This window comes from Clarias gariepinus, chromosome 14, assembly GCF_024256425.1.
Source record: "Clarias gariepinus isolate MV-2021 ecotype Netherlands chromosome 14, CGAR_prim_01v2, whole genome shotgun sequence".
NCBI classification, from domain to species: Eukaryota; Metazoa; Chordata; class Actinopteri; order Siluriformes; family Clariidae; genus Clarias; species Clarias gariepinus.
Genome location: NC_071113.1, coordinates 6,641,499 through 6,664,441, shown reverse-complemented (window position 1 = coordinate 6,664,441; position 22,943 = coordinate 6,641,499). Strand labels below are relative to the sequence as shown.

Below are 22,943 nucleotides of genomic sequence, written 5' to 3'. Positions count from 1 at the left end.
AAAGCAGCAGGGAAATGGAATGGAGGTAAAGACCGATATGGTGTTTTGCAGACTCGTCACAAGGACTTCATTTATGTTAAAGGAAAGCTCCCGGATATCTGCATAACTTTCTTTTCTTTTTTTTATGGTATATATATATATATATTTTTTTTTTTTAACTCATTTCATGTTCCATACCATTTAGTTTAAAAATGTGGGCGATCAAAAGTGACACTACTGCCCATTGTTGTAGTTTATACCCCCCCAATTCTCAAGCCCCCTAGTCTTACAGATATTGACTTTTGTGAAGGAATTTCTGCATTCCCTGCAGTGATCAACAGCCACACTGGAAAGTATTGGAACAAAACCAAACTGTTTTAGGCAAAATACTTTTTTTTGTTTTCCTTTCATCAGACTTCTCTCAATAGAAGATATGTTGATTTTTATTATTATTTGTGACAATAAACTGTACTTTTGTATGAACTTAATGTTGTGTTGCTGTTTGCCCTATGCATTCTAATATATATATTTTTTATATATATATATATACACACACACAACTGCTTATTTGTATGAAATTAGCCAATTAAAAATAATAATAAAATACAAATCAAGTACGCACAAGCACCCAGAACAGTTATATCCATGAGCATGGTCATTTTGTTACATTGTTCCCTTACTGTGTAAAAGTGTAAGAGTGATATACACAGTAAAATAATTTTACAGTTTGCAAGCAAATTTTGCACATTTAGAGACTGAACATATCCTATGGGAGGGTCGCTGGGGGCCTGGAGCCTATCCCAAGAGTTGGGGCACGAGGCAGGGTACACCTGGAAAGGGTGGCAATGCATCACAGAGCACTCGAACACTACGGGCAATTTGGGAATGCCAATTGGCATAATCCGCATGTGGGAGGAAACTCGCCAAGGGTCAACATGTAAAATCGGACCCTGGAGGTGCAAGGCGACAGTGCTAACCACTGTCACCGTGTTGCCTCTTCCTTAAAGTTTTACCACAAAATTGGAAGCGTGCAGATGTGTAGGCTGTCCTTGTATAATTTAGCCTTAAAGTTTGCTTTTACTGGAATTAAGGAGTGGCGTGGTGTCGCCTTTCACCTCTGGGGTCCGGGTTCAAACAACCCCTCGGGGTCTGTGTCTGCATGGAGTTTGCATGTTCTCCCTGTGCCTGGTGGGTTTCCTTCTGGTTTCCTCCCACAGTCCAAAGACATGCAGTTGAGGCTAATTGGACTTCCAAAATTACCCCTAGTGTGTGAGTGTGCCCCGTGATGGATTGGCACCCTGTCCATGGTGTACCCTGCCTCGTGCCATAAGGCTACAGGGATAGACCCCTGGACCCTGTAGACAGGATAAAGTGGATTGATGGTAGGTGAGTGAGTAAATTGGACCAGGTTGGAATGGAAGAACTTGAAAGATCTGCACAAAGAGCCCTGACCTTAACACGACCCTCTTTTTTTTTTTCTTTTGGAATCAGCTTGATTGATGATTTCTGGCTGATTGTACTCAAATCCCCACAGTCGTTCTTCACAAAGGGGAGAGGCATTTAGGACACAAGAGGGGGACAAACTCCATACTAAGGATTTGTAATGACCATTGACCAAGTGTCCGCATTCCTTTGGCCATATTGTATATTAAAATTATCCTTTACATGTGTCTTTAAAAGTTGCCATGATCTGTTAAATAGTTCCACCTTCAACATATATAGTAAAAAAAAAAAACTCCTCCAGGAATCGTTCACGCGCCGCCACGCCAGATAGTGCGCGCTACGCTGCGTCACTTCCTTTCTCGCCGGAAATAGCCAAAAAGGCTCACGAGCACGCCGTCATTTGTGCTGACCAGTTTGCCAATCTGGATATTAAATTCAGTCAGACTAACCTCACAAAACAGGACTCGAACTGTTGTATCAGATAACAGGTAAGATCCTGTGTCGATTGATCAATTTGTATAATATGCCGCGGTTCATTTTCGTGTGCAAAAATTAGCCGGCGTCGTGTCGTCACAGTCTCTCGTGCGTTAGCTAGCATGCTAGTTATCTTAGCGGCAGATCTTTAGCTTAGCCAAGCCGCCTTAATAGCTGTATTTTTGTTAATATTTATTGCCTGTTTACCCCTGAGGCGCAGAGGTGTTTTTTTTCTGCAGTTAGATGTAGTTCAGGAAGGACATTTGTTCCAGTTAATTGCCAGTTAGATTATTTAGCTAAGATTAGCAGATTGTCTGGTGACACATTGCAGGGTTAATTTACTAACTTTTAACGAGGTATTCATATTTTGTCACTTATTTATAAATTTTTTAAACCACTTGTTCTTTGCCCGCACATATACAGTCATTTATCACGTTATTTCAGGGGGACAGTACAATTTTTCTGAAATAATGTTTAACACCTTTGCCTATTTGTGTTCATCAAATGAAATACCAGGTTAGGCCACAACCTTATGGCTAATGTAACGTTTATTCATTTTACTCCCAAATATACAGCGTGAACAGCCTTTGCCATGTCCCGTTTCTTCGCCACCGGATCCGACAGCGAGTCGGAAGAGTCCTCATCCTCGGACGAGCTCGCCCCTAAAGCGACCGGCACTACTTTCAACAAACAGTCAGTACTTTATTTATATTCATTTACTTCATTTATTTAACTCTAACACTTTTTCTGATTTAATTTTTATTTTAACATTTGTGTTTTCTTCTTCTTCTCAGAGCCTTGTTGTTGAGCGATGATGAAGAAGACACCAAAAGAGTGGTTCGCAGCGCCAAGGATAAAAGGTGAGAAGCTGTTTGGTGTGTATAAGAATGCCCTTCGGTGTAGAGAGTGTATGGTTGGGCAAAATGTGTTTGGTTTTGAGCATGCTTTTTGTAATGGTGTAAATATACTTCAAACAGTTATTCCTTTTGTTGAATCCTTTTGTTTTTTGCTTTTAGGTTTGAGGAGCTGACCAACTTTATTACAACCATCCGCAATGCCATGAAAATTCGCGACATAGCCAAATGTCTGGAGGAGTTCGAGCAACTATGCCGAGCGTTCTTCAAGAGCAAAGCAATTGTGGATAAAGAGGGAGTTCCCAAGTTTTACGTTCGCCTGCTGGCCGACTTGGAGGATTACCTCAACCAAGTACGAGATTTTTAGTTCAGTTTTAATTCCAGAATGGATTTCTTTTAATACCATTTTGTTTTGAGACTATAACAGAAACGTGGTTTTCTGTTGCAGCTATGGGAGGACAAGGAGGGTAAAAAGAAGATGAACAAAAACAATGCTAAAGCTCTGAGCACGCTGCGGCAGAAGATCCGCAAGTACAACCGTGACTTTGAGACGGAGATCAACACCTACAAGGAGGTCAGTTCTCAAAAGTTTCTTATGGTTATGCAATAAGTCCTAGATTTAGGAACATTTAAGTTACGAATTTCCGCACATTTGAACGGACTGTGCATGTCTTATTATGTCTTAAGTCTGGGATATTGTATGTGGGTCATTGACGGATAAGACTTTTTAATAAGACAATTTTAAAATACCACAAATATGGATATGTTTGGCCATTTTCTAAACATTTGGAATGTAGTGTACACATGCCTTTATAAAGAAAAGTAAAAAAAATGACATTTTAGTGTTTTTACACTTAAGTTAATAATACATAGCCTTAAAAAAGTCATATGGGGCGACCGTATTATATCTCAAAATTCACATTTTTATGTATCATTAAGACTAGTTGAACTCGTATCAGTAAGTAGATAAACTGATGAAGAAAGAAACTTTAGTGCCCTTACATTTTATGAAAACCATCATTTTACAAGTTTATTTTATAATATCAGAGTCTCCCTCAGTACCAGTACTGTAACTGTAAGTACCAGTTACAGTACTGATTTTTACTTCAAAAGCAAAAAAACTGAATTAGCAATTACTCATTTAACAATAGCATACCACTGATTAATATTTGAGGCTAAACTGATGGATATTTGGTTATGAATGTAGTGTAATTATTGCCATTTGTTGGTTACCCCACATGACATATGATCGCCCCAAATGATAAGAAAACCACAGGTATAAAAATTTCAGTTAAAATGTACACGAGTTCAAGACGAAAGAAAATTTAACTCTTTTTATTCAAATAACATTTCAACATTTAAATATAACAAATCAGAAGGACATTAACAAATTATATAATTTTTATTGCAACACAATAAATGCTTCAAGAACTTAAAAAGCTGAGTAAAGAATCTCTTTTTTGGAACCTTTTTGATTTATTGGACAAGGATGAACACTACTTGCATCTCAATTAACCATTTAACATTCAAATATCACAAATAATAAGTTTCTTTTTCTGGCCCTTTTCTTTTCTCATTGTAAGGGCTATATTTCATTCTTGTAATTTGTTGTTGTGTTTATTTCATTTTAATTTGTTAGTTAGGCATTATACATTAAGTCCGTTGAGTTTATTAGTTTAAGCATTTAGTATTATACTCGTAAGTTGTTCTGTGACATCATCCCACAAGTTGTTCTGTGACATCATCCCACAAGTTGTTCTGTGACATCATCCCACAAGTTGTTCTGTGACATCATCCCACAAGTTGTTCTGTGACATCATCCCACAAGTTGTTCTGTGACATCATCCCACAAGTTGTGTAGCTGCATGTCTATCACGCACGTTAGTTGTAAGTTGTTAAGACACGGAAGGATACAGAAAGGTGGGGAGAACACAAGCTTTTGACCGTGATACTGTAAGCTAAAGGATACAGTAAAATAAGTTGTTGTAACTGTTACCTACCGAAGCTACAGAACACAGCAAACGACTTGTCGTGACTACAGTGGATTTATGCCCCCCCCCCCCCCCCCCCCCCCCGCCCCCCTGGACTCTCTTGCTGCCCCTCCACTCCTTCTACACCTGTTGGATCTGACAGAGTGTTCTCTATGGATTGAGGTGTCAGGTCCAACATTGCCTTCTCCATCTTTCTTCTCTCCCTGTATCCTCTGGATGCAGCCTTCCACTTGTTTCTCAGATTATTCCTCTCCCTCTCTGATAACTCATCTGACTTCACATATGGAATCTTCCCCTAATGCTTTCTTTTTTGGTAGCTAAAACAATAGTGTACAGAGTTTTTTATCAACAAGATAAACATTCTACACCTGTGCTCTTTCCTCCTTATCCTGAATCTACTCTATTTAGAGAACAGCTGTTTCGGTGACCAATGTTTAATAGCTCATTGTAGCATACAGTCTAAACTGTTTATTTGATCTACCCTGGTCTCCTACTTTCTGTGACCTCTAGCTCACTGCTACAGATGCTCTTTTTTCTTTACCTCTCTCTTTTCCTTGCAAGATACTCTGCTCTTGCTGCAGGGTCGGAGTTGACTTTCTGTCTATGACGAGCAGTCTTCTCTTTGCTTGTTAATCGTGCCATCTAGGAAATAGGTAAAATAGGTTAAAACTTGTTTTAAATGACTAATACATGTATAGTCACATAAATAGAATGTCAGTGTAGGGTTTTGTTTTGTTTTTTACATTTTTCCTGTAGGATTGTACTACAACAAAAAAATAAATGTTTATCCATATAAAAGGAATGGGAAATGGCTGAATTTAGAAGGAAAACGATAAAATATACAAATAATTATGCATAAACAATTAACTCTATGTATATAATTGATGTTTAGAATATGAAAACTACAAATATAGGACATATATCTATCATTTAAAACACTCAGCAGTGGTCGCCCCATATGATGTTTTCAAGTTTACTCAAGTATAACAGGCTAACGGTTAGCCTCAGAAACCAAACAAGCTTCTGCTAGTGACAAAGCACTTTCAAAGTTATCATCAAAATATAGATTTGTGGGGAAAAAATTATAATTCAGTTTTGGGGTGGTCGCCCCACATGATGACCAAAAGTGACTACGACATTACAGCAGTTAAAAAACAGATTTTTCTTACTATATGAGAGAGACTGTTATACACTTACAGTTGTTTCCAGGGGGTCTTCACTTGTGTCTGGCTGATGCAGTATCCCATCCTTGGGATGTTTTTTTAAATAAAGGTTCCAAAATTGTGGTTTGTTGATGGTCGCCCCGGATGATATGGATAGAACCAACATAATTCGGACAACATTCGTTTGTATATCATGATAAAAATATATGTGCAGATGCTTTATAGTTTTTTCAGTGGATGTAAAACATGTTAGAAATTATGCCAACTAGGAAAAGGGAGATATTTAAGTTGATTTAAAGTGTTTTTAAACCAGTTTTCCTAACAAAAGTCAAGGCCGGACGGTCGCCCCATATGATGTTTAGGCACTTCGGATAGCAGAAGAATGATGAAAAACTTAAAAATTTGACGAAGTTAGAGTGGTTTAGTAGGTAAAGAAGGTATAACAAGTAGATGTATAACAAGTTTTTTCTGCAAAATAAAATTTACCCGGACAGAAAAAGGGGGCATCACGTCATTGCTCCATGTGTGGTGTTTTATGCATTTATTTTATTTATTTTTTTGGGTGGTCGAGGGAGAAATTGAATCAGTCAGGAAGCACGGTGATTGGCTGTTCTGAGGGTGAATAATCCTTAATTCAGAAAATCCTCAAAACATGGTTCATAGTCCATACAGTGGAAAACTGCTCTGAGGCAAAGTGCCACCCAGGATTCTCCCCGCGATTTAAAGCCACAGACGATTGGCTGTTGCATTTGACTTAGGGGCTAGGTTTTTGCCCACAGTGTGGGGAAAGGGGACAGTGATTTATCAAATGGATTGGTATGCTTTACATTGTGTATTCGTGTTAAAGGCGTATGACTCACATTGTCAGACTTAAGAGCAAATCTGACTTACAAACATGCTTCTGGAACAGGACTTGTTCCTAAGACAGGACTACCTGTACTAAGTGTTTTTTTTTAATAATGGTGTGTGTATATAATATATATATATATATATATATATATATATATATATATATATTTTTTTTTTTTTTTTTTTTTTTTTTTTTTTTTTTTTGATTATGTTTGTCTTCAGAACCCTGAACAGTCTGCTGATGAGGAGGAGGAGAAGGAGGAAGCTGGATCTGGTATGTCATGAAGCTGGAATCTGCCTGTTTTGGTCAGGATATGAAATAATCATCTGCCACACATGGAGAAACTGTTAGCCAGCTTGGAAAATCATCTTGTGTATTATATTATATGAATTAGATTATATTTCAAATGTGACAGTCAGTTCTCCTGCTGCCAAAAAAAACTGAATTGTTTTTCCAGGTAATAGATTTACTGTATTGACTAGATATCATGAACATCTAAGTTTCAGCAATAGTTTTCCAAAATCAGCATCTCAAATTTAAGTGTTCAATACATCATCAAACTTAATGTTCCTGATTTTATGTGATGACTAAAATTTAGCACACACCTTCTGTGTGTGTGTGTGTGTCTGATGTGCAGGCATGTCATCGGACAGTGAAGACGAAGGAGCAGGGAAAAGTGTCGCAAAGAGTTTTTTAAAGAAGAAGCCTGCAGCTGAGCCAGCTCCTGACGCCAGCAAGTTCCTCAAGGGGGCAGTTGCTGTAAGCCAGTGACCTTATTTATATTTCATAAGAGCTAATACAAGAGCATATATAGTTTTTTTTTAATTTTTTTTTATGTATAATAAAAATTTTAGAAGTTCTGATCAAAGACACCAAGAGAATGAGTGCTGTTAAGTGCATGCTGCCACTGCGATTGAATTCTGGTCAGAAGTATTGGTTAGGGGGATCGTTCAGGTTTGCGTCTAAAAATCAAAACTGAGGTGCATATGAGTATATTACCATAGTTTTTGGTCGTTATAAATTTTCCTGCTCTGGACACCATGAACGGTGCCATGAAGTTCATCTCCCGCAAGGTGAGTGGAAAATGAGTGCTTGGGGCCAAATTCCACGATTTTTGTCTCCATGCAAAAATGCATTCCAAAGTTCACCTGAGACTCCTATGAAGGTTTTACAAGGAGTTGGTATTTTTTAAAATAAAGGTATCTAGTACAAACATGATTCATTTATTTTAAATACCTATATGGCTAGTTCCTGTGGAACAGGAAAATTTTAAATAACCAAGACCTTTTTGGTAATTAACTTAAGACAGACTTGGAAAAATCCTGAAAACCCCTTTTTAATTTTCTTTAATAGTAGCTTTGGTCTTAATGTCGGCTCTAACTAAAATCACACATCTTGAGGCACAGTCGTGGAGTTATCCAGTGTAACCCCACTTTTCTGTGCTGTAGGACGATGAATCGGAAAGCAGCGACGAGGATGATGCAGACTGGGGCAGTGACTCCATGGATGGCAGCAGTGTGAGTGACGACAACGAAGGCAACACTGCATCCCTGGCCACGGCTTTCCTCAAAAAGTATACCCTTTTTGCATCATAAAATTCATTTTCGACTTATTTAATATCTAAACGTATGTTTAGTGTGTTGTAGGGTTTTTTTGTTTGTTTTTTTGCCAAAGTTGTAAACACTAGGTGTGTTACTTAGGGCGCAGGATGGAGATAAACTGTCGGGTGACCGCAAAAAGGACGACAGGAAGAAAAAGATCAAAAAGAAGGAGCGTGCTGATGATGAAGGAGAGGAGGAGGGTGGAGAAGGTGATGAAGGAGACTGGAAGCAGGTGAGGGGAGGAGTTCCTCTGGTCAAGGAGAAGCCCAAGATGTTCGCCAAAGGCACAGAGATTAATGTCGCTGTGGTTGTGAAGAAACTCAACGAGATCCTTCAGGCACGAGGAAAGAAGGGAACTGACAGGTATGTATTGTCTTTTTACTCCACATGGTAGTTTCCAGTGCTGTTGAATTCTTTATACTGATTCATTATGGTATGTGTGTACACCTGTGTATCAGAGCTGCTCAGATTGAGCTCCTCCATGCTCTTGCGGGCATCGCTGAAGAGAACAACCTGGGTCAAGGCATCATGGTTAAAATCAAGTTCAACATCATTGCCTCCCTATACGACTACAACCCCAATCTGGCTGCCTTCATGAAGGTGAGGGGTTTTTACATTTGCTTTACTTCAGTGTCTAGGAAAGTTTGATTTTATGTTTGACATGTGTACAGCAGTTTTCCTTTTTCTAAAGTCTGTTCCATTCTCAGGCGGAAATGTGGAAGAAGTGCCTGGACTGCATTGACGAGCTGCTGGACATCCTGTTTGGCAACAACAACATTTTCATTGGCGAAAACATCGCTGAAGACAGTGAGAGCTTGGCTGTCTCTGACCAGGTCAGTTTTTTTTTTCTCTCATCTTATTTCAAGAAGGTCCTGGAAAAACAAATACAGGTAGTCCCAAACCTAAAAACATTTGAGGTACTAATTTCCGCAGATACGAACGGACCGTGGTTCTACTTCCAGTTTAATCACAGAAGTATCTCGCGTGTATTGTACAAAGAAAACAGACACTGCATTGCACTAGATGGCAATATTATTTGTGTGTAAATGAATATATCAAATGTCTGATATTTTGTGTGGGGGTGCGGGAGAAATCGGCCTCACCGGTTTTAATAAATCAGTCCAGAAGCACGATGATAGAAAATGTCTGTCCTGTAAGGCTGTCCTAATGGGGAATAATGCTAATTTCGGAAAATTGGAGACAACTCTGTTAAATTCCACTGTAAGATCTGTTTCCATAGGCCCTATTACGTGTGGGGATAGGCAACAGATTTAGTCAAGGGGGTTGGTATGCTTTACATTCTATATTCGTGTCAAAGGCATACAAGATTCACTTTGTCAGACCTAAGAACAAATTAGACTTACTAACTTGTTCCCGGACGTAGAACTCGTACTGTGGTAAGGTTCTATCCAAGCTAGCCTGCATAAATTGTTAGTGGTGGGGTGGCATTAACTTAAGTAGCTTTCTTTATAACACAAAAAAACAAAATTGTATCATTTTTGTTAGTTTTACTTGAAATCTGGTTAAGGCTTTTTATCCCTAGTTGGTAGCATTATGGACATGACTAGTATGCAAATTCATGTTTTTTTTTTTTTGTTTTTTTTGTTTTTTATGTAGCAGCCATTCCGTGTTCGTGGTTGCATCCTGACACTTGTGGAGAGAATGGACGAGGAGTTCACAAAGATTATGCAGAACACAGACCCCCATTCCCAGGGTGAGCTAATTATTTTAACATGCAGTTAAGCTTGATTTATCCTTCTGTTTCAAGTCTACACAGAACCTATGCTGTAGTCTATGCAAAGTTATGAGCATTTATACTTGTAGGCTGGTGTGTGTTACTCTAAACCCATAGCTTCTATTGAAGTTTGAGCTTCAAGAACGGTTACGTTTAAGGAAATTATTATTAAGCAAATAACAGACACCAAACCAAAGTCGGCACAAATCTGCTGCCATCTCCAAGTCTTTATTGTGCCAATGATGAATCATAAAGCATACATACTTATGAACTTCTTCTGTTAGTCTCTTTTCGATTCTGTCCATGTTCACTCACCATTCAACTCAGTTTGAAAATGGTATTTGAATGGCAGGTTGGGTCGTTGTCAGAATTTGAAAAGGTTTATTTTAGAAAAGGGAGAAGAAAGACAAGTAAAGTAAGTGATGGATTTTCTAAGGGTGACAGGACTAGAAAATTATAGGGCTGCAACAACGAAGACGCGGAGACATTTGATTATTTAAAAAAAAACCTATCAACATCCAAACAAAGACGTTATCAACATCCATGCATGCGTGTACTGTTTACTATAACGCTGTGTGCACATACAAAACATGTATGTGTTTGTATGCGTGTGTGTACAACGTGCGTGTAAAGCAAAAGCAAGTCTCATTAGAGACGTTAAAAATCCATTTCATCTCTCTGCTCAAGGCTTAGGCTGCTGTGTGCGCGCACATGCCATTGGACACACACACACAGACCCCTCCTACTTTCCCCTTCACAGACACGCACGCACTTTCTCTCTGTTCTACACAAACACTGCTCTGTTACGAGTAAAGGTAAAGGTAAAGTGCAGGTTAATTTGTTTTATTTTTACTTTACAGCAGTGATTCAGTTAGTGTGTGTTTTTAAAAATTTAATCTGGTTTTCGAGTGTTTTGGAATACGAGCCGCTTCCGAAACGAATTATGCTCGTAATCCAAAGGTCCACTGTATATATTTGGCAGATATAAAGCATACATGTCTGTTTTTTGTGCTACCCCATTTTTATTTTATTATTATAACAGCTCAAGGAGCAACATGTTTGTGCATTTTCTAAAGATTTTAGTTCTGTTTTTGATTTATTAAAATCGTTAGTTGCAGCCTTATTATATTGTAAATATTATGAATATTTCAGCAGAAAAAAAAAATACTTTTACAGAAATATCTGTAAAGAATGTTTTTAGACAAAACAAAAACTTCTGGGTTTTACGTCCGTGAAAAAAAAGGAGCAGGTATGACAGTCCTCAGAAGAACTGCGGCTGGTTCTGCAGGATGTTTAGTAAAACTAAGCAGCTAGTTTCCTAATAAAACTGCACACATTATACCCACAACTAGATTTTATGCAATGGGTCATCACACCTATTATTAACCTTACTACATTAACGATACGTTATATATAAAAAAAAATTATTCTGGCTTTACAGCAGCAAAACATTTTATCATTTTTAGAGTTATACACTGTCATTGCTTTTCCAGAGTATGTGGACAACCTGAAAGACGAGGGGCGAGTCTGCGCCATCATCGATCGCTTGGTGCAGTACCTGGACACCAAAGGCACGACAGAGGAAGTGTGCCGTGTCTACTTGCGCCGCATCATGCACACCTACTATAAGTTTGACTACAAGGCTCACCGTCGCAGCCTGGGCTTGCAGGGGGAGAGCAAAGTAAGTGAGCAGATTTTTTTATATAAATACCCTGGCATTGTGATCAGCTCATACACAAAGTTAAAGAAAGCATTTTTAGTCCTTGGATTATGACTAAACTAATCTTTTTCTTCAGTCTGAACAGGACCAGGAAGAGAGCGAGGGAGAGGACAGTGCGGTCCTCATGGACCGCTTGTGCAAGTTCATCTACGCCAAGGACCGCACTGACCGAATCCGCACCTGCGCCATTCTGTGTCACATCTACCACCATGCTCTGCACAGCCGGTGGTACCAGGCTCGTGACCTCATGCTTATGAGTCACCTGCAGGATAACATTCAGCATGCTGACCCTCCTGTACAGGTACACACGCACACACACACAAATAAATTCTTATAGATAGGACAACATGCAGTTTCAGTGTGCAAAAACTGCTGAGATGGTAAATGTTGATAATCAGGTCTGGCATATGAACAGTGTTTGAGATGTTTGAAAGTAAATTAAAGATTAACAGCCAGATAAACCAGTCAATCATGCAATCATTTTATGATAAAATTATTAGACATAATGTAATAAATAAAAACTGCGATTGATTTATTCAGCTCTTCTTTTTTTTTTTTTTTTTTTTGCGCCACAGATCCTCTACAATAGGACCATGGTGCAGCTGGGCATCTGCGCCTTTCGCCAGGGCATGATCAAAGACGCTCACAATGCTCTGCTAGACATCCAGTCAAGCGGCAGAGCGAAGGAGCTCCTTGGTCAGGGTCTGCTCATGAGAAACATGCAGGAGAGAAACGCAGAGCAAGAGAAGATCGAGAAGAGGCGACAGGTAGGATTATTATGGCGCCTCTCTCTGAATGAGTTATTACTGTAGAAATAGACATTTACTGACCTGTTCAGAAAAAAAGAAGACAAGATTAGCAAAATTGGGCATAACATTTCCTCTATTTCTTGCATTTCTTCTCAGGTGCCATTCCACATGCACATCAACTTGGAGCTGCTGGAGTGTGTGTATTTGGTTTCAGCCATGCTGCTAGAGATCCCCTACATGGCAGCGCACGAGTTTGATGCCCGTCGCCGTATGATCAGCAAACAGTTCCACCACCAGCTGCGTGTGGGAGAGAGACAGCCCTTACTCGGTGAGCACCCGAGTGCATGTTGAGTTCTTGAGTGTTGCTGCTGCTGTTTTATTTTTTGTATTTTAAAAGTGCTCTAGTTAGAATACAATTGTGTAACAGGTTTTCCATTAACACTCCCAGAAGGCTTAATCATCTTAATTCCTTTTTTTCTACATAATGTACATCCTCACATATACATTATGTAGAAATAAAAGGTTGCGTTACCACTAAAATTAGACCCATTGACTATCTCTAGGACCCCCTGAGAGCATGAGGGAGCACGTCGTGGCTGCAAGTAAAGCCATGAAGATGGGTGACTGGCGCACGTGCCACTCCTTTATCATTAATGAGAAGATGAACAGTAAAGTGTGGGACTTGTTCCCCGAGGCACAGCGTGTACGTGAAATGCTCGTCAGGTAAAGACTACATTCATGAGCTTTATGGCCTACAAGATAAAGTGCATCAGTCACATGCGTAAACATATCCAGCTGGATAGGTAGATAAGATGGGACAAGATACAATAAAGTGCTTATGGGCATAATGTTTAAGGAAAATAATGGATGATAGAGTTCTGTGGTGCAGGCTGATTTAAGTAACTTTTACCAGCCTGAAGTAACTGATTATTTTTCTGTTTTTTTAACTGGTTTTATTCTACTTCTATCACAATACTAACATAAAAAAAAGAAAAAAAGTTGGTAATTTCCAGTATTAAATGATTTTACTATCAATTTATAGTTGCATTTAATTTCTTGAAGCAAGTTTGGTCCTGTTTTAATTTGCATTATCAGCCTCTAAACAATAAAAAGCCATCTTTTAACATTTTCAATAATTTTTTAATCCTGCAGGAAAATTCAGGAGGAATCGTTACGTACCTACTTGTTTACCTACAGCAGTGTGTATGACTCCATCAGGTACTGCTACAGCAAATCATCTATCCAACTAAATTTCAGTGTGTTCTGTGTTGATGATGCTACATAACACATCTGCTGGTGGGTTTGTTTCCACAGCATGGCAACCCTATCCAAGATGTTTGAGCTCGAGTTGCCAATGGTCCACAGCATCATCAGCAAGATGATCATCAATGAAGAGCTTATGGTAAAACCCAGACCGCTTAGTGTTATCATGGATTTGCTCTTTTTTTTTTTTTCGTTTAGGTTAAATTTTACACCTTTGCCTCATGCTTCTTCTAGGCATCTCTCGACCAGCCAACTCAGACGGTGGTGATGCACAGGACCGAGCCCACATGCCTGCAGAACATGGCACTGCAGCTGGCAGAGAAGCTGGGCGGCCTGGTAGAAAACAACGAACGCGTCTTTGATCTTAAACAGGGGGTCTATGGAGGCTACTTCAACAGGGGTGAGAAGCAAATTCCATTTTTGTCTTAAATAGGCTTTGGTCATGTCAAACAGAATTCATGTTGATCATAATAAATGCAAATCAGTTAAGGCACTTTTAATAAATACGGTATAATAATATTAATATATAATGCACCCTGCACATTGCAACAGCTGTTCAGGAACAGTTGGAGCAACATGAAAGATTTGAACGTGGTGACTTAGCCTTCAAATTTTTCAATCCTAATGATTTCAAATTTGCTCAAGCATCGGTGAGAGGACAACCAAGTCCAATGCATGCGCATATATATATATATGTAGGTCAGACAAAATGCTTCACAGCACACAACCTGTTTGCATACGTCAAAAAAAAACTTATTCTGATTAAATGCTTTGTGCATGTATCTTATGCATCGTATCAAATCGGCGTCCATGTGTAATTGCTTAGGTTTTAATTTCTCATCGGAAAAGGTCTTGACTAGCAGCAAAATGTAATACGTTTGGAGATCGTAATGCAAGTTGTTTGCTTGAATGAATGGGAAGTGAGATTTTCTGTGACATTTCAAGACACTTGAATATAATTCCTTGTTGTGTTTAACAGATCAAAAAGGTGGCTACCAGCAGAAGCAAGGCTACCAGAGAGGTGGGTGTATTTGGACGGAATGTGGCATTGTGTTTTGGATGTTAATTGGGCAGCGTTGTAGATTTTCAAATTCCCAATTGTGTGTGCACGTGCTGTCCAGGGTGTACCTTGGCTTAGTGCCCTGAGCTTCTGTTTAATAGATTCCCAAAAGGATAAGTCGTATAGAGAATTGATTAGCAATTGTAGATTGGCTAATCTAAATGTTGCATGAGATCTTGCACAGAAAAGTACATGTATGTATAAATATAGCCTTTGTAAAGTTTCGACTTAAAGCATAGTTGATCATCTGTTGTGGGTTACCTTCCTACAACAGTGTTTATTTAAGTGGTAAGAATATCTGTTGTGACCCATAATCAGGAACGTCAGTGTGGCAGCATTAACCTGAACTCTGACTTTGCTGTCATTGCTAAATGTTTGTTTTTTATGACCCCTTAGATCAGAAAGGTTCCTACCAGCAGAAACAAAACTACCAGAGAGGATCCTACCGGAACCAGAACCAAGGCTCTTACTGAGTTCATTTAAAGCAAATCTCTCATTCCATTCTCACCTCTGTGCACTTCCGTCATCTTCACTGCGCTAGTATTTACAGCAGTAATGTCATCTTATTTACAGCTTTTATTCTTGCGCAGGTTTGCAGCTGGATTAAACATCAATCCAGATATTTAAAGTTATCCTCAAACAAGATTTCCTTCACCTTAGTTGATTTAAATGCATTAAGGGTGGAGCAGATTTAATAGTAAAAAAAAAATAAGATGGCACAGGGAAGCATTTCATTAGTGTTTTTTTCTTTCTTTTTTCTCTGTGATGCCCAATACAAATGACAAAATAAATATTGTTCAGTTGAAAAATCTGTGTGCTTATTTTTGTTGTAGGTTTTTTTGATTTATTTATGTTTGTCACCTGATTTTAGTTGAGACGTTTGTGAAAAATGTATTAGCTGTTTTCTTTATTTGAGGGCATTCCCATGTAAACAGTAAGCACTACTTGCATGTAGCCGAACTCTTGCCACACGTAGGTCACTGTGCATGTCACAGAGTTCAAATATGTTTAATATTTGCCTAATCCTCTACAACTGACCCATGTGTGCAAATCAAGAGTCAGCAACTGTTTGAAACCATATTAGCATTACCTGAGCACAGCTGTATATAAGCAAATTTATTATGTTCTGTTTTTAAATAGAGTAAATCCTGTCCACCTCACTGTCTAGCTAGATGGTTAACTAGTTGGCTACAGACATTTATCTAGGATGAAGGATTAAGTTGTATTTGATATAATTCTCCCAGAGGTTACAATATATCATTTAATATTAAAACTTTTTTGGGGGAAACATTTTTAAATTATTTAGGGCAGTCTGATCATGTTTTTTAGTTCAGTTAATTTTTGGCCCCAGGTTTGTTTGCTGGGTCAGTTTTGGATCAAAGTCTATGTCTACAATTGGATTCATCTTGTTCTGTGGATATTGTCTAACCTGGGTTTTTGGGTTTTATGGTAATCAGATTTTATGATTACTGTTTTTCTAAGGCAGTTATACCTACCTATATAATTTTGTACCTTTTGAAAATATTTTATTGCAGTAGTATGCACTGATAACATCCATAATATTAAAACTACTCATGTGAATATAACATTTATTGGTCTAATAGATTACAAGCATGCATATGTGTGTGCCTTCACAGCAACCGTATTCCCTAATGATAGTAGCCTTTTTTCAGCAATATAGTATATTGTTCAGGAATAGTTAGAGGAGCATAAGGTTTGTGGTGGTGACTTGGCTTCTAAAATTTTTAAAATCTCAAATCTGCACAAGCATCTGTGAGAGGTGCAGGACAAACAAGTCCAATCCACAGAGTCCCCAAATTATAAAAAGGTTATAATGGGAAGATTTACTTCAGAGTTCTTGTGGAATCAATGGCTTCAGCTGATTTTGAAGCCTGAGTTTTATTTAATATACTTGCATCCCCCTTGACGTTCTCTCTCCTACCAGGTTTATTTGAATATAGCTGTAAAAGGGTCAGAGAAGACAGTTTTTCTCAGTTATTTTAAAGTGCATTTAACTTTTACACCATGATTGGATACATTTTTATATATAATTGTAATTTACAAAATTACAAGACCGAGGTTTCGCTGCTTGAGGTGTTCCCCAATGCTCGACCCAAAGTTCATTCTGTTAGTCAGTAATTAACCATGAGACCCAACATAAACCCCTAACCTCCATCCTCTTCTCTTTCATCGGAAGTTTTGTTTCATTGAACATTCACCCACTTTCCAGGGTTAGTTACAGCATTCACAAAACAATTACTGGACTTTCTGGAAGTAACTGGTCTTGAGAAGGTATGAACTTTAATGAAAGAAACGTCAAAATCTGTTTGATTATTGTGACTTATAGATGAATAAATAAGTAAAATTGTATTTCAAATAAGTGTTTTGTTAGATTTGTACAGCAAAGTTTTTGTTACTCAAACTGTATCTATCATAATATGTAACTGTACAGTTTACCAATTCTTTCACTTAACATGCAGTTCATGTACAGATCTCTGGAACGCTGTACAAGACAACTGATTTGGAGTGATTTAAATTTCAGCTTGAGGATAAAAGTCTGCAAAAGAAAATCCTGTGCCAAATCCACAAAGATGTCCTCTGTTTTTCGCTCGAGTATGCTACATAATTTCCAGGCACTGCGTATAATAAGCGTAAGGACACTGTCGTCAGAACGTGTGGGGTTTGCATCCTTCTCGAATCATGAGCTCAGGGAACCGGTTCCACCTGCCCTGCTAACATTTAAGGATCCACGAGCGTTTCAGTCCAAGAGTGGGTGGGAACTCATACGAGCGCTTGGAGTTTTTAGACTCTGCTCTTACCCTGTGCTGGTCAATAACTGTGGCAAGGTGAGTGTTGCTACACCTCAGTTATGATTGCATCGATCTCTCTGAAATGACAATCAGTTAAAAATGGTTGTGGCTAAAGCACACTGGATCTTAATAGAGGCTAAACTGCAGAACAACATCTTCAACTTAAATGAATGAACATATCAATAATGCTAGTGCTGTAGTGCAATAGTGATGCACTGTGTGTTCTGACACCTTTCTATCACAAACTATCAGCATTAACCTTCAACAATTTAAGCTACAGTAGCTCTTCTATTGGATCAGACTACACGGACGATTCGTTGCTATCCATGTGCGTCAGTGAGCATTGGCCATCCATGACCATGTCACCAGTTCACTGGTTTTCCTTCCTTGGATCACTTTTGGTATGCAGGAACATCCAACAAGACCTGCAGTTTTGGAGTTGCTCTGACCCAGTCATGGGTCAAGCCATCACAATTTGGCCCTAGTCAAAGTCATTCAAATCTTTACACTTGCCCATTTTTTCTGCCTCCTATACATCAATTTCATTAAAAAGGTTCACATGCTGCCCTACATATCCCACCCACTTCCGGGCCACCATTGTGACAAGATATTGAAAATGTAGCTACAGTGAGAAGGGCCAAATTGTGATGGCTAGACAACTGGGTCGGAACAATTCCAAAACTATAGCTCTTGTGAAATATTCCTGGCCTGCAGTGGTCAGGAAATACCAAAAGTAATCAAGGGAGAAAAATTGATGACCTGGTGACAGGGTTATGGGTGGCCAAGGCTCACTGATGCACTTGGAGAGTGAAGGCTGGCTCATGTAGTACGATCTAATAGAAGCGCTAGTGTAGATCAAATTGAGAAAAAGTTTAAGGGTGGTTCGTATTGAAAGGTGTTAGAACACATACTAGGTCATTACAGTTTTGGTGGCAAAGAGGGGACCTACTCCATATTAGGTGGGAGATCATAATGTCATGGCTGATCAGTTTGTTTTTTCTTTTTAATAATCCAGCTTTCTCCCAAATGTCATAACAAAGATTATTGTTTTACTTTGCCTACCTCTTTATGAATGTACTTTGTATACTATATGTATATATTGTATACTATGTACTGTTTAAATAATCACTACATCGTCAAGGCATCACAAATGTACACTGACACAAAGATGCATACACATCCCTGAATAAATGTTATTGTGCCTGATGTATCTCCTTAAGATATGCCCCTCCTGCTTATACATGTATGTGTAATATATATTCTCTGCTAAAAATTTTGGGACAGCATGGCCAATTCATGCCTCCTTTTCTCGCATAGACAGCTCTCTTTATGGTAGTATATCTTTCAAATGTAGCCAAGACACATAGACTCTAGTATAAAGTATATAGACACATAAAGCTATTAATTGTTTAAACGATTAATCTAATGAGGCAGACAGAACACTAGGCTTTGACATTTCATCTCTTAGAAAGTGGATAAGTTTAAACAGAAGGTTTTAGACACATCTAGCTGTACATAGGCAAAAAAAAAATCAATGTTGATTTTCTGATCTTTTGTTTTATATACTGTTTTATCTTTTGATCTCAAACCAGGCTTTTTATAGTAAAATAATAATAACATGGGCCATGGTGTTCCAAAACATACGCAGGTTTATAGATATACAGTATAGTATGATGTATATCTATGGAATCCAACACCTACATTTTGATACCTTAAAGTCTATGATATGGCACATGTCATGCATACACACACGTGCATGTCCTCCTTTTTTCAGCTTATGTCAATTACACGGTCCATCCTGGGCAAAAGAGGTTTTGCCATGGTCCTTCGGCCATTTGTTTATGCTCAGTTTGTTGCTGGGGAAACAGAAACTGAAATTGCAGCATCTATGGAGAAGATGAACTCGCTAGGACTACGTCCCATGTTGGCTGTTCCCATTGAAGAGGATCTAGGGGAAAGCTCTGGGTTAGAAACTAAATTTACATAATGCATCAATATATATATATATTACCATTATGAAAGAATGTGCCTAAATATTTGTATTGCTCCAATGTAACTAGAGAGAAGAGGTACGATGACAACTTGGCAGCCATGTTGGAGTGTGTGCGCATGTCTCACAGCAACGCCTGGAGCAAAGATCCCATGATGCAACTGAAGATCACTGCCTTGGTCAGCCCCGAGCTTTGTGTAGGTGACTGACTGTTATCGGATTTTAATGTTAGTAAGAAACCAATCAACATTTACATTAGGGCATTTGTCAGACACCCTTATTCAGGGAGACTTCATTTTTTTTCTCCTTATACATCTGAGCAGTTGAGGGTCTTTCTCAAGGGCCCAACAGTGGAAAGGTGTTTGAACCTGGGGCTTTTTAATCACTAATCCAATGCCCTAACCACTGAGCTACCTCTGCCCCAATTAATCTGCCCTAGTTAATGCTACCCCTACCCTAATTAGTTCTTCCTTTATGTATGATGTTTGCACATGTTTACCAAAGATGGCTGATTTTAACATTGAAAGAGAGACTACGAAAAATTCTACTTGCTGCTGAGATTATAAAACCATAGGATTAGCCTTGTAGCAAAGTCTCAGTATAGGTTTAAACTAGTAGGGACCAGACTGTGTTTTATACTGTATGTGCATGTTTTCTTATAATAATTGATGTAATTGTTCCTGATTACTGAAAAATAATAATTCACAATATTCGCTAACAGCAAATTAGATAGTGTAGATGGAAGATCTCAGCCTCGCTATCGACTATTTACTGCATTCTTGAATGTTGTGACAACGTTTAGGTTAAGCTGACTTCCTTGCTGAAGAGCCAACATTATGATCTTGACCTCTTGGTTAGAGCAATGGACAAAGAGGTATAAAGGCTTTCCTTGTATTCTCTTCCTCTTGTTCCGTATTTACAAGAAATTTTCGAGGCCAATAATCATTTGATTAATGTTTTATGTTTTTGGACCAGGTTATTACATTTCCTGGACTTAGTAAAACTGAAAACGCACATTTTCTACTTGGACTGAACAGACTAAACCAAATTGGAGAGGTATCAAAGATCCAGATGTTAACCTGTCTTTGTTTAAATTACAACTGAATAACTGTTTTTTTTGTCAACAGGCAAGTATTAACAAAGTCAGAGTTCTAGTGGATGCCGAGTACACATATATGAATCCTGCGCTCACGCTCGTCACTATGGCCATGATGAAGAAGTTCAATCGAGATACCGCCTGGATATGGAACACGTACCAGTGCTACCTGAAGGTTAGTTGCCAAGTATGCCAAGGTCAGTTTACACACATATTGGATCTTCCTTTTTTCCTCCACACATTCCACTAAAGTAGTTTTGAATGTGTGTGCTTGGTGGTATCTCACGCAGGTTGTGTCCATGACTCATCCTCAATGTCCTTAAGATGCCATCTAGATTCACCATGATCCTGACAGGCTTAAAGCACTTACTGAAAATGATAGAATGAATGAATGATCCTCTGTCTCCCACCAGGAGTCCAGAGAACTCTTGTTTGATGCTATCCGATTGTCTGTGGACCAGTCTTTCTGCCTTGGGGTTAAACTTGTCCGAGGTGCATATATGGACAAGGAGCGAAAGTTGGCAAGCAAGGAAGGACGACCGGACCCCATTCACCAGTCCTGGGAGCACACAAATGACAGGTGAACGGATGACACAGTCAGAATATTGAGAATTCAGTAATGTGCCGAAAACTGGTTTGTCTTCATGCTATATTTTTTTTATGCAGTTACAATGAGTCTCTGGAAGTGATGCTGAACCTGATTTCCCAGCAGCCTGACCGCTACAAGATCATTGTAGCAACGCACAATGAAGAATCTGTTAGAAAGGCTGTGACATGGTATGACATGATTTATGGTTGTTAAGAGGCTATGTATGATGTCTCTTGCTAGAGTGACGAACTATAGTCAGCATTTTTGTTGGGCGTAGTGGTTAGCGCTGTGGCCTCACACCTCCAGGGTCGAGTCCCACCTTCAGGTTTTGTCAGGTCTCACAGTCCAAAGACATGCAAATGAGGCCAACTGGCATTTCCAAATTACCAGTAATGTGTGAGTGTGTGCATGCCTGTGCCCTGCTTTGGACTGGCCCTCTGTCCACAGTGTATACTGCCTTGTGCACCCAGTCTCCTGGGGTAGGCCCCAGGCATCCCAAAACCCTGAATAAGCATTAAAGAGAATGAGTGCTTTGATTTTGATTAAGCAATATTTATAATTAGTATAAAAATGTTAAGTTCTGTCTCTTTAAAAATTACTTAATTAGGAAATTAATTTCTTTTTCAGGATGAATGAGTTAGAGATTGTTCGAGATGGGGGTTCGGTGTGTTTTGGTCAACTTCTTGGGATGTGTGATCATGTGTCTCTCACTCTGGGTAAATATCATCATTTACTTCTAATATGTAAGAAAACACCCAGTGCTTATTTAAAAACTCTTTACTGTTACCACACCAAAGTTATTCTTAAGTGATTTATTTCTCTTATTCTACAGCAGGTTCAACAATTACAATATTAATATGTTAGTTACAAAATGACATGATATGACTTTTATTTTCATTTTGTACTTTTTTAATGTAAGGGGACATCAGAAAACAAGCAGCTTCCCATTTTTACAAATTGACACTGGAGGCTCCTTATAGAAATCATGTTTTTATATCACATTTTACTTTGTTTATTATTAAGCATGCATTATATGGATTTATACAAGTCCGTTTATATGATGTTAGATTAAACACATTAATAAAATAGCAACAGAAGAATAACAAAAGTGCCATGTGTAATTCAAAATCTTGTATATATATATATATATATATATATATATATATATATATATATATATATATAAAATAAAAATTTGAATTACACATGGCACTTCTGTTATTCTTCTGTTGCTATTTTCTGACTAGTCATATTTGAAAGATATTTTAAACGCAAATCTTTGCCTACTGTATATCCTTATTATGCTTTTATATTTCTTTTTGACTATGGGACTTACCTCAGCTCAGCAGGGTTTCTCGGTGTACAAGTCTGTGCCTTACGGCTCAGTGGATGACACGCTGCCATATCTGGTTCGACGTGCTCAGGAGAACCGCACCGTGCTGCAGGGGATCCGCAAAGAGAGAGACCTGCTGAGGCAAGAGCTACGACGAAGAGTTCGGGAGAAGATCACTCGAGCCAAGTAGACAAATGAGAGAAGATAAAGGTTTGTGAATGTGGTTTATGGAAGTTATGATAG

General features: G+C 38.6%; 2 protein-coding genes across 4 annotated transcripts; both read left to right on the top strand.

The window, feature by feature from the left end:
• Positions 1-1,780: 1,780 nt before the first annotated feature.
• Positions 1,781-15,691, top strand: eif3c (eukaryotic translation initiation factor 3, subunit C). Of its 2 annotated transcripts, none has more exons than XM_053511675.1 (22): positions 1,781-1,910; positions 2,472-2,589; positions 2,691-2,756; positions 2,913-3,102; positions 3,199-3,324; positions 6,976-7,027; positions 7,392-7,513; positions 8,203-8,327; positions 8,455-8,718; positions 8,814-8,955; positions 9,063-9,188; positions 9,976-10,069; positions 11,584-11,771; positions 11,887-12,111; positions 12,386-12,577; positions 12,716-12,887; positions 13,123-13,282; positions 13,712-13,777; positions 13,874-13,961; positions 14,057-14,222; positions 14,802-14,843; positions 15,279-15,691. In XM_053511675.1, the coding sequence occupies exons 2-22, from the start codon at positions 2,489-2,491 to the stop codon at positions 15,353-15,355; spliced, it is 2,784 nt and encodes a 927-aa protein (XP_053367650.1). In that variant the 5' UTR covers positions 1,781-1,910; positions 2,472-2,488; the 3' UTR covers positions 15,356-15,691. The 2 variants fall into 2 exon arrangements, with proteins under 2 accessions (XP_053367650.1, XP_053367649.1); XM_053511674.1 differs by having other exon boundaries at positions 9,973-10,069.
• A 1,367-nt stretch (positions 15,692-17,058) lies between these two features.
• Positions 17,059-22,898, top strand: prodh2 (proline dehydrogenase 2). Of its 2 annotated transcripts, none has more exons than XM_053512028.1 (11): positions 17,059-17,174; positions 17,374-17,728; positions 19,467-19,657; positions 19,753-19,879; positions 20,485-20,556; positions 20,658-20,738; positions 20,810-20,953; positions 21,192-21,358; positions 21,445-21,555; positions 21,995-22,083; positions 22,709-22,898. In XM_053512028.1, exons 2-11 carry the CDS (start codon positions 17,474-17,476, stop codon positions 22,888-22,890), a joined length of 1,419 nt encoding a protein of 472 aa, XP_053368003.1. In that variant the 5' UTR covers positions 17,059-17,174; positions 17,374-17,473; the 3' UTR covers positions 22,891-22,898. The 2 variants fall into 2 exon arrangements, with proteins under 2 accessions (XP_053368003.1, XP_053368002.1); XM_053512027.1 differs by having other exon boundaries at positions 17,363-17,728.
• The last annotated feature ends 45 nt before the right edge of the window (positions 22,899-22,943 follow it).